Raw genomic sequence first — 12283 nt, 5'->3', positions numbered from 1 at the left:
CAGCTTCCTCATCCATTTCTTCTGAAAAGTCTCATTAAGGAGTGTTGGAAGTCTAATTGCCCCATGTCTTTATCCATGAAAAGCTAAGAACAAAACATGTTCAGTAAAGAGAAACTTGGATTTGGAAATAATAAACTATAAACCAAGGTATTTGGATGAAATATGGGGTCCTCTCTGTTCTTTCTGCTCTCATAATTTTGTTCTGAAAAAGTCTAAAAGCACACGTGTGTCCTCAGCTCTACTCAATCCCACCAATTCATTACTGTGAGAACAGAAAAAACAACCTCTTATTTAGAGGGATGCAGTATGAATACTTAAGCATGATTTGATAAACAATTGTTTTAATTAAGAGAACAAGAAAAATGTATAGTTACTTTGTTGGTAGCGTATATAGTCAAACGTCAATGTCAAAAGTATAATGACAAACTAAACTATAGCTTCTTTTTATTTTTTTGTTCTTATTAGTGAAGGGTCCAGACAATGAAAGTAATATTTTATTCAAAGCCTTTATCTTAGATCCATATGGTCTCTAGTTGCAGATGTTTATTAACCAGGTAGCTGTGTAACTCCTGTACCTTTTTTTTCCCTCCCTCTCCCATGAGATGCAGCTGGACTTCTTTCACTAATGACCTTTCTTTACCTTTCTCACCAAACAAGCTTTGTATCAAGTTTTAGCCCTCTGCCTAAAAGGTTTATTAATGCTATTTAAGCCTATTGAAAGATCAGTTTTTGCACAGACACTGCTTAGGGAAAATCTAGTGAATGAGAGTTTCCTGGATGCAGTTCCTGGCATTGCAGATGCCTGCAGGCTGGAGTGTTCCTGCATCTAGTTTCTAGTGTGTGTCCCTTACAGGGCACTGCTATTGGTTACAAGTAGCTTATTTTTCCTTTTAAATTCCTCCAAAACTTCAGCTATAAAAGTATTTACCTTGTCTGTAACTGCAAGTCATGTCTTATAAATGCAAGAGGCTTTTAATATGCATTTTAGCTAATACAAAACTTATGGGAAGAGCAAATGTTTTTATTTAAATAACATGCATAGATAGCTGATCATAATAAAGATATACCTAATTAAGACAGTGAAAAAAAAAAATGTAAAGGCAAAATTTATTTTAGTATGCACTAAGAACGAAATAAGGAGGCTGGACTTCTCCTCTTTTTCTTAACTTTGTTTTAGAAAACTTCCCTAATTTTTTCCTTTCCTCTTTGGTCCCCAGAGGGAGGGTGGCAGTAGCAAACCCTCTATGAGCAGCTCTTTGCCTGATCCCTGCAGCTGATGGGCATTAGCAGCCTCAGCAGGAGGCTGGGCTGGGGGTGTTTGGGAAAGGGGGAATGCAGGATCATTGCTCAGGGACAGGCTTAGAGTGGCTTCCTTCAAAAGGAGACAAGTTGTAAATATGTACTTGTTGTCCCTCGGTTTTGTCAGTCCAGAAATCCTTGCCAAGCTATACAGTGTGTTCAAAAACTCTCTAGTTCTTGTTTGTTACTTTTTGTTTTATACTGCATGTTATATGTAATGAATGTGTTAAAGTTTGCATATGTTTTACTCCTTTTCTAAGTATATTAATATTTTGGCTAATATTTACCTAATCCAGTTTTGAGTTTACTTTAACTAACTTTGGAAGATTTGAGTAAAAAGTTGCCAGTCACCACGTGGCAGTGCAAATTAAACTGTTGTTCAAATTTATGATTTAAAGAAAATGTTCTTTTATCAGATGAATTGCAGGGTGCACAATCAGAGACTGAGGCTAAGCAAGAAATTCAGCAACTGCACAAGGAGCTGATTGAAGCCCAAGAGCTAGCTAGGACAAGTAAACAAAAATGCTTTGAACTTCAAGGTGAGACCCAGATCAACTTGGTTGCATAGGGTATTCATTAAAATTGTATTTGTCAGGTAGTCTTAAATGGGGGTCCAGTTTTGCTGACTGTCTGTTAGATAAATCTGGTTCATAGCATTCACATCTCTTGCACAGAATGTCAGAAACTTTTATGCTTCTTTTTTCCCAACTTTTTTCTTTTGCTTGTTTTTTTTGAACTCTACGCAGTTCAATTCAGCTCTGATTTTTTAGTTCAAGATAAAGTTTTCATAGTATCAGATACGTACTTGAACTCTGTATATTTTATCCTTATAGAATATATTTATCGCCAGATACCGATTAATCTGCTTTTCAGTCAGATAATGCACATAATGGGAAGTGTTTAGATCATCCTCCCAGCTATGTAGCTGTATCATTACCCTCAGTAAAGTTGTGGGTTGTTTTTTACAGGAAATAGTATAGTCCAGTTGAATTGCATATTATTCAATGTTCTTTATGGGATGTATTTACAGCTTTTTCTTTTTTCTCCTCCCACACCAGTTTGCATTTAGCACACACGGAGTTTTCGGAGCAGGCAACAGATTACATGAATTTCAAATTAATTGTAATACTACCACAATAATGGAATGATTTCTTAAAATTAACTTTTATTAAACTACTCACACAGTTACTAGCTTTGATAACTTCCTGAAATAATATGTTTGTTTCACCTTTTCATTTAAGGGGAAGTTGTGACTAAAATTAATTATGCAGCTGAAATACATCTTACTAACAAAACCTCTGGGGCACATTTTCACTTTTGTTTATAGCACTCTTGGAAGAAGAGAGAAAAGCATATCGAGTGCAAGTTGAAGAATCTAACAAGCAAATAAATGCTCTGCAAGGTAGGAATTTATTTTTTTCTCCCCCCACTCTTTAGGGAAAATATATAGCTTTGACTTTCTGTGGCATCATAATTACTAATAAAGGAAAATGTTAATTGAGTGTATGTTTTAAATCTGATGTCTTTCACCGTATCTTTGAATTTTATTGTGAAATGTTTCCTGTCAATTCCTGCGGTTCTAATAGTAACTTAGAAAATGCAGAAGATGTAATCTGTAACAGATACCTCTTCATTTTTCTTCAGTCTTCCTCAGTTCTGAATTATGTAGGGCTTCTTACTGTGATGACCTTCAGAGCATTGAGAAGGTTCAGTCTTCAGAATAAGAGGAGTAATTTAATTTTGAATGTTATCCTGCTAGTAATAAAAACTCTCCAAGTAACAAATGCTGTAACGAAAGTTAAAAAATAGAATTTGATAGTTATTTTGATGCAGAAAAAATAAATCTTTTTTTCTTCTCAAAAAAAGAGAATAAGAGATAGGACCTTGAGAGAGCCAAGCTTAACTGCAAGATGCCTCTTGTTGGTTCAGTACTTTTTTGTTTTCTGATCGTTCTCAAGTGAGGTCTTGCTAATGTTTCCTCCTCTTCTCTCTCCATTGTAATTCAGACTGTTCTGATGTTCATTGTGTGCTTGCTGCTTCCCAAACGTTTAGGGTGTGACACATCTCGCAATTTCGAAAAAGTTGTCAGGATTCTTCCTTGGCAACTGCTGCGAACTGTAGGGAGGGGAAAAAAAAACCCTGGCAACTTCATGCAGTAACATTTCCTGAAGTATTTTCATGGAATCAGTGTTTTAGCCCAGCCAGTGCTGCATGGCTTTTTTATGTTTGTCGTGGAGAAGAGAAAGGGCCACAGAAACAACGGAGATTGTGTCTCTACATGTGAAGTTCGATATATGAACAGATAGGTAGAGCAAGGAAACTCAAGTAACTTGTTATGCCTTATTTAAAAAAAATAAAAGAAGTGAAACATTCAATTTAGATGAGGTAATGGCTTATATAAATGAGAGATGTAATGGAAGTTTTCCTTCTAATTGTTCTTTCAAATTATACCCAGTGCTTCAGAAACCATTCCAAGATTCTTAGTAGTAATTTTCATCTGTAAGTTATTTCTACAACTCCACCAAGCTTTAGAAATTCTTGTGCATCTTTGGATTTTCCATCATACTTTGCTTGTTTTCACGCCTGAACATTTAAAGGGACAGTTATTCATCAGCAACCCAGATGGAAGAAAAGAACACATTTCTTTGAAATGCTGCTGATGCCAAGAAGCAGGAGTTTAGCTTGGCTTGATAAAGAAAATAGTATCAAGAAGATATAATTTGCATTCCTTTGCTCAGGAACCTGCTTTCTTAGCAAGTCATAGTTCTTTGTGTTTTAGAGCATATTACTGAGATAGGCTCAGGGCTTCCAAGGCTACATGGAAAGGCAACTGTTGATACACCAGATGTTGTGTTACTGTCAGGCTGTTCTCATCCACTACTTTGTTTGCTATTCTGTTACAGTACAAGCCTGTAGAAACTATTTTCAAACAGATGAGGTGGTAGTAAGCCTCATGTTGCACACATATATTTAAAAATCCATCATGCTGCAAGTGTTATGGAACAGGTGGACTGTTTCATCTCATACAGAATTGCTGTGGAATCTAACTTACTCTTGTCTATAATAGCTCTTACCTATTGCAAAGTACAATAGCTATCATATTTTTCCCATGCTGTCTTTTTCTTCCAAACTGGGGAATTGGGCAATTCATGGGTTCTTTAGTTTCTCTAATGAGCTAAATGTCTTGCTTCAGTTTAGAGGAGAGCAAAAAAAGCTGAATTTTTCTTCTTTGCTGTACATCAACTAACACCAAAGTTTCTAGACTGTACTGGTATATGAATTCTTTCTGTATTACTATGTAGCTACTGAAAAATATCAAGTATAATTGTCATGAAGGTGCAGGTGTCTCTTGAGTAGCTTTGATGCTGCATCAGTTTACAGCTAGACTCACTCACATTCTCCCTGTCATCTTCTGTAATGGATTGAGAGGACAGAAATAAATACAAGTAATCTAGGAGGGTTACTCAGTCTTGTTATCCACCCCATAGTGGATAGCAGTTTCCACTGTCCTCATTTGGCCCTTTGCTTCTGAAACATGTAACTTTAAATGTGTGATCCTGACCCTCCACAGTATCGTACATTAGGTTTTCAGGTCCTGTGAAGAATTTTACCTTTTCTTCTCAGAGTAATTCTTTATTAATTTAATAATTGCTTTTTCACATGTTAAAATCAATGAAATACATGTGAACTCTGATACGTGTTCTTTAAAAAGTAAAACAAAACCACAGCAAATTAAACACTTTGCTCCCATCAGTCAGGGGTTTAACTGTAGTTTTTCCTCTGTACTGTACTTTTTTGTCCAACTGTTTGCACTGATTCTGTTTGCATGTGTGTTCATGAAAAATCGTTGTGCTCAGAGATGTCTTTGGTAATGAAACAGTTTTGGGTGGGAATAACCTATAAGGTTTGCTTCATGCAGAAATGTCACATAGCCTACTGTGTACATGCCTGCTGCACATTTACAGTAGCTGTAAATGCTAAAGGACCTTCTAGCTCAGTATATTTGGAGCAGCTGTCCCTTTCATTCAGAATTCATCTTGTGCTTTGAAAAAGGCTTTTTGCAAAGAAATAATGTTTACTTCCTCTGCTACATGTTGAGCATGGAGTCAAAATTTAGACCCTGTGCCTCAAATTTTTATAGACATCACAAGTTAACTGCTGAACAGGCGAACATTTCCAGTGTAGCTTTGCAAGTGTTTGTCTTGTCAGAGAAGCCTTCTTCCTTTTCCTCTTGTTCCTGAAAGCCCCAATGTCCTTGTTCTATAATCCTTGTTTTGCTTACAATAAAGTTGGATCTAAATCCTGCTTCAGATTTTGGAGAGTTGCTTTAGTATCACACACACAACACAGCTTTGTCTAAGGAAGCTTTGTTCAGACATCATTTTTGTTTCTTTTGACTCTGTGCTACATGGCCCACGTACATGTCTCTGTCAGTACAGCATTTGACAAGATTAATATATTTTTTTCATTTGCATTGGGCTTCTTTAGTCCTGTTAAATATCGACAAGTTGAGAAAGGGAGTTATGGTTTTTTTAGATTTTCTCTAAATACAGTTTTAAAAAATACAAATGTTAATGTCACTTTCCAGCCCAGTTGCGAAGACTACAAGAAGAAATTGAGAATCTTCGTAAGGAAAAGGAGAACGAGATTTCAAGCACTCGAAACGAACTAGTCAGTGCTCAGAATGAGATTCTGTCACTTCAGCAAGTAGCAGAAAAGGCAGCATCAGAACGGGACACAGATATTTCCACTTTGCAAGCAGAGCTGCAGACGGTGCGAGCGGAGCTTGAGCGGTGGCGGAAAGATGCCTCGGATTATGAGAAAGAAATTGTCGACCTGCAAGCCAGTTTTCAGCTCAGGTGCCAGCAGTGTGAGGATCAGCAGAAGGAAGAGGCCACTCGCTTAAAAGGTACTCCTTTGAAAGGATGTCACAGACCAGTGCTAACACAGCATCCTTCTCACTCTGAGGAATGGCAGTTGCTCAAATCACTGTTGGTCTGTCCCTTTGAGTCATTTACTCTGTCTATATATATATTTATACACAAATATGTATATTTATGTATGTGTGTCAAGGCTTGTAGTGTTACAAAAGCTGTTTTGCATGCTTCATTAAATAGTAATTGTCTAAATTAGCTCATGTACTTTGATATCAGGACCAACTATAATTCCACTTTGAAAAGATGGAAAACTTCTACAGTTGAGGGACTCAGACTGCTGCAGATTTCCAAGAGGATTTGTGTAACTTCTGTAATTTAAGCCCATAAAGGGAGAGCTTCAGGCTTTTTAATTCTGGCAAAGCTTTACTCAAGACAAATAACTGTATTTTATGGCTTAATGAAACTGTTGATACCATCTCATTTTTAACATAAAAAATGTTAAATTTAAAATGTATTAGCTTGTGCTACTTGATGCAGTCATGAAATAATTTTACTCAATTGAATTAAATTTTATTTATTGCAGGTGAACTTGAAAAGCTGAAGGCAGAGTGGCTTGCTCTGGAAGCTGAATGTGTTAAACTAAGGAAGGAAAATACTTTGCTTACATCTGAACTTCAGCGACAAGAGAAGGAGCTCTCTAGGTAAGGTTTGTCTAGGAGGTACCATAGTAGCTGAAGAGTTTTGTTGGTGTTCTTTCCTCATAAGAGAGGTACTACATGTCTGAGGGTGTTTCAATAAATGCATTGAGATTTTATTTATATCAGAGTATTGGGCTGAACACTTCCATGTCAGTTGTTATCCCAAGTTATGTTTTTCTGTTTTACAAATGCTTTTGTCATGTTTTATCATCATAAGGTAACCCAACTTTGCTGCTTTTAATAAGGGCTTGGAAGCATGCATTGTGGAAGAATTTAGACTTAACAGTTATCCTTCCACTTAAAAGATAATAAACTACATGGATTTCCTAACCTCAAATTTTCTTAGTGTTCAGGGTGGAAAATGATTCTCAAACAGTTGGGTGTCTTGTGATAGCCTGTCACAGTATAAATAGAAATGGTGGGCAGAAACCATGTTCTAGATCATCTTTTCCTTAAGAGAAAAATATAGATCTTTTTTTATCACAGGTGGCGTCATATCCTTTGGGAGGGGTTTTAGAGTGTATTGTACTGTATTTCTTTTGCTGTTTGAGAACATGACATTGCACAAGGCCATCTAAATCTTCTACTTGGAAACAACTTCCCCTCTTATCCCTTCATCTACCTTTTTTGTTTTTTTTTTTTCAGTTTTAGATACTGGAATATAATTCACAGACTAAATATGGGACAACAACTTTGTTTTATTGTGGATCTGCTTAGATATATGTGTGGTCTCTTTTCCCTTGTGGCTTCCTCAGCGTTGTAAGATGTAATTGAAAATTGAAAATGTCTCACAGTAAACATTCCAGAAGTAATGTATTATTTTTCAGGATTCAAACCTTTCTTTTTTGGTTCATTATGCCCTCATTTCTGTTTTTTGCATACACAAGGTCAGACGAGAAATTACAGGATTTGCATAATGGAAATATGCAGGATCTCTTCCTTATTTTTTTTTCTTGCACAGGCATGAATTAACACTACTTGGCTATTACACTGATGTTTAATGGCCTAATTTTGAGCTCTCTGATTATTACCCAATTGCACTAAACAGTTGAACATACTATTCATGCTATTAGCTTATGCAAGGGGAGTAAGCAGAAGCACATGTGCAAACAAGTGAAATGCTTTGAACAACCTTGAACAGACTTCTTATTACAAATTTGTTTCAAAATACTTTGGAGTATATAATAGCAAATCCTTTGAGTAATAAAATTTAGAATAAGAAAATAAAAATTAGTTATAACTTATTTAAATTATAAATTATGGTTAGTTATACACAGTAAACTGTGGACATATATTTTAAAGCAAGATCATGGCCAGCCTTTTGTGTCAGTACTGTGTACAAAGAGACAAAGATCTGTGCTTCTGTTACTGTTCTAAGCTGATATTTACACATTGAAAATAATGTGTGAAGCTTTTGAGGATGAAAAGTGCTTGTTTAAGATACATAAAGAATCAATGTGATTTTGTTTTGCAGCTCTCAGAAACAGAGTTTAGCACTGACCAGCGATATAAGTGTTCTTGAAATGTCTCGAAAGGAACTTGAAAATCAGATGGGATCTTTGAGAGAAAAACATCAACGGGATGCAGCTAGTCTGAAAACTCAGCTCAGTGAAGCTGAGAGTCAAGCAAAAGACGTTCAGAAAGAGGTAACACAAAATACTGGTTCCATTTTGAGGGAATGTAATGCCCAATGACTGACTTTTCAGCTAAAAGAAAAGGAAAAGTTTTCTAGTACTAAAAAAGATTTCTAGTAATGAAATTTTTTCATAATTGTATTGCAAGCACTTAATGGTAGCTAAGAAAATATAAACTGGCAGTTAGATTTAAAAAGGAAGATTTCAGGTAAAATTACTTCTGTGTTCATTGGGACCTTCCTAAGCTTTACTTTGATGCATTACCCTAGTGAATTTACTTTTAAGCTGTTCAGATGGGTAAATTCTTATTCAGAGTCTACTGAACATCATGGTCTAGAGTTTTACTAGCTGTTATGACTCAAAATTGATTCTTTTTGAGTCAGTCTGATCTCTCTAGTTATATGAGTGGAACTATACATTCTTTACAAAGATCTCCTTTCATCTGACTGGATCATTGGCCTGCTGAAGATGACTTGCAAGTGCATAAGGGTCAGCATTTTGAGCATGTATTTCGTCTGCCTGGCATCTAAGGATTGTCTGGAAGAAGGACATATTTTCCGACACTTGCTTCCTCTTAGAAGCATTTTGAGTGTTTCTCCAATCACTGCTCTTAGTTTCTTTTACATTACTTTTCTTTGATAATTCATCCGTGTCACATTCCTTACAATTTTCAGAACTGTAAAATCCCAGTCCTGTTAGTCTGTGTTTTTGTAATCAGATGTATTTGTCAAGATGCCTAATCTTTTCTAAATTTGTGGTAAATGCCAGTACTGAAAATCATTGATTCTGTCCCTGTCAGGAGGACTACTAGAAAGTTTGTGATCTCTAGAAAAAATGGAATGTGGGTTTGAAAAAGGAAAGTCTGTCCATCCTGTAGGAACATGTGTCACATTCACCCAGTACTGTTTGTAATTGACCCACACTGAGGATTATGGCACGACAGTACAAGGCATAATAATTTTTAATGCCTGCCTTATGTTTGAGTTGGCATTGTGGGAAGAGGTTTTGATTTACTTCATACAGAATGCTGATTTTTGCACCTGTTTGCTGGGTGTAGGGATTGAAGCTGCAGCCTAGATGTAAGACAACTATTCAAACGTGAAGGACTCCTTGTTCCCCTCTTTTTTGTTTTATCTTCCTAGTTTTTACAGTCCTTTCCAGTATGATAATGAATAATTGGTATAAGACACAAATTAAGACCTTGCATTTACTTTGTATTTCCTTGGTTTTAGTAATTCTAGCCCTTCAAGTCAGGCAAAAATCTTCATTTAGGAAAAAAAAAGGAAATCTAAACTCTACACTGCTTCTGTGAAAAAAGAGTGTACTGATCCAAGACAAGTTATTCCAGGCAGATGACAGAAAAGGAAGCTGTGCACTAAGCAAATGTCAGCATGTGTTGGGTGTCCAGGGGTCCACAGACTGTTCTCTCTTTGTCTTTAGTATGAAAGAACACAGACTGTGCTCTCCGAGCTGAAGGCAAAGTATGAGGTGGCTGAGCAGGAGAAGCAGTCACTCACAGAAGAGCTCAAACAGTGTAAAGAGAACCTGAAGCTGCTACAAGAAAAAGGAAACAACGTAAGTCTGTACAAAATGTGTGGGGAAGTCAGATTATGGCACTGACAATCCTGTTGATTGAAGGAATATGGAAGAGTCAAATAGAAAAGGATGGACTTTAAAAAAAAAAAAGGCTGTGTACTCTATTTTATTTATATATATATATATATATATATGCAAAATTCCATTCTGGTCCTACCTGTGCAAATTTGCAGGTCATTACACTGTTACAGTTACACGTGAAAGTTCAGTTTACAGTTGTGTGACAGGTTTAGGTATGTCCTTAGATATCTGCTCTCTTGAAAACATATGACTGAAATGCTAGTGAACCAGAACTAAGGAAAACTCTTTGACTTCAAAAAATGATACAGGGGTAAAAGCTTAGAAACCTGTATCCAAATGAATTAAGCAACCGTTTCCAAGATGCTTTTTATTTTCTTAGTGTTTATTACGATGGATGTTCCCTCCTTACTCTTGCTCATTCTTCTTAACTGGTTATTCCTGATGGGCTCATGCTTTAAACAGTACAGTAGAACTGTCCTTTCTATTCACTAATGAAAATACTGTTTTCTATTGCAATTAATTTGAGAGTTTGTGTCATTAGAACTGAGTTTACAGCTAGAGACAACTTTTTTTTATACTGAGATTCTGAAATCCTCCAAACATTAGGGGTGTGGGAGACACTTTATAAGGGGGGTCATGGCCTTATCTTTAGGTACCTTACTACCCTGGGAGGGCTGGTTTCTTGTCTTCCTTTGCTGCCTCTGTGGTCACTGCAGAGTGAACAACTCCTATAGTGGACAGTACAAAACAGGAGAATAATGAATGCTCTGTAATAGCCTTTTAGAAAACTGGTTTTCTCACTACAAAGAAACTTTACAGTACCCCATCCTCTAAAATCAGCTGACTCCTAGATGCCCAAAAGTTTGTATGAATACCCTTGCCATAATCAATTCCTGAATATAAACCTCTAACATCGCAGAGCTGTCAAAGATGTAAAGAGTTCAAAGCCCTTCTCACTTCTTTCAGCCATATTTTCAGAAACGTGATTTTATAATGTTGTAATGCTCTTGGAACCTGATTCTTGCTCAGAACTCTTCTGCAGTGCTCGGATAATACTGAGTTACTTAAGCAGGCAGAAGTCAAAAACAACCAGCAAAAAACCCCACCCCATTTTAGTAGAAGAGAACACACTGAATAAATAATAGTGAATGTGAGATTTTCTGCTCTGTTAAAAACATTAACCTCAGAATTAAAATGATCAGTGGAAAAGGGTGATAGTAGAGGGAAGACATACTGTGAAGGGAGTTGTTGCACCTGATGACAGTGGAAACGCTTGTAAGGTAAAGGAAATTTTAGGAAGAATTAGAGGTAAGTAAATGCAATGAGGAATCACAGCAGTTGCCAAAATCTGCTTCCAGAGGAGGAATTAGTTATGACAGTTGAAACCTGGAGGTCAGGGTATGATGAAGAGCATCCAGCCATATAAGGGCTTGCAGGACAAACTCGCTGTTGAGCAAACATTGCTCCCCATCAGTAATGTAAAACATGTCCATCTTGGGGATTATTTCAAACATTGTGGATACTGGGCTGAGTTCCAAGGTCAAATTTTTGAAGTACCATTGTCCCCTTTTGCTGGAATCATTTTCTGCTACTTCATTTCCAAGGAACAGAAAGTGGATTCCCACTGTGGGATTTGTTCCTTTTTGCAGCCCATCTGTGTCTGAGTTTGCATATCTTCATATTCTAATAAAAGATGCACATTTTTGGTAAAGCACCTAGTTAAGTGCTCCTTGACAATAAGAAGATGTGTTACATATTGATAAGTTTTTGAGAGGAAAAATTTAATTGTTTGGAGACAATTCCATTGGATGCAGTGGATATTTATCACCGGTTTCATTTGCCAAGATGCCGCAGCCACGAATGTGTGTAACTTCCCAAAAAAATAAATCCATAGACTTGTTCAGTGAACTAACAAATGTTAGAAAAGACAAGGCTTCTGTACTCCATTTGGGATATCATTTAAATTTAAAGTTTTTATACCTCAGTTTTACTTTTAAAAAACTTGCAGTGTTGTGTTCTTGACACGCTTGGCAGTGTGGTGTACTACTCGTGCTTGCATGCTTATGGTCACTGGTTATTTCCTGATGTGCTTCATACGACAGATTTAATGATGTCAGTGGTTTGGGAACGTCAGCTGCTCTGGTTGATTTAAACTTCT

General features: G+C 36.6%; 1 protein-coding gene across 42 annotated transcripts in view; it reads left to right on the top strand.

Moving 5' to 3' along the window:
• The window catches only part of SLMAP (sarcolemma associated protein), an 86489-nt gene that overhangs the window by 65327 nt on the left and 8879 nt on the right, over positions 1-12283 (top strand). For 34 of the 42 annotated variants that reach the window (XM_032698569.1, XM_032698563.1, XM_032698566.1 and 31 more), the window contains 6 exons: positions 1716-1838; positions 2627-2701; positions 5888-6208; positions 6760-6877; positions 8349-8520; positions 9949-10083. In XM_032698569.1, the coding sequence (XP_032554460.1) occupies positions 1716-1838; positions 2627-2701; positions 5888-6208; positions 6760-6877; positions 8349-8520; positions 9949-10083 (944 nt within the window). The remainder of the gene's footprint in view (positions 1-1715; positions 1839-2626; positions 2702-5887; positions 6209-6759; positions 6878-8348; positions 8521-9948; positions 10084-12283) is intronic. The other 8 variants (XM_032698585.1, XM_032698587.1, XM_032698597.1 and 5 more) reach the window with 1 other exon arrangement.

This window comes from Chiroxiphia lanceolata, chromosome 11 (assembly GCF_009829145.1).
Source record: "Chiroxiphia lanceolata isolate bChiLan1 chromosome 11, bChiLan1.pri, whole genome shotgun sequence".
In the NCBI taxonomy this organism is placed as follows: domain Eukaryota; kingdom Metazoa; phylum Chordata; class Aves; order Passeriformes; family Pipridae; genus Chiroxiphia; species Chiroxiphia lanceolata.
This window is presented reverse-complemented; position numbering and strand designations above follow the sequence as displayed.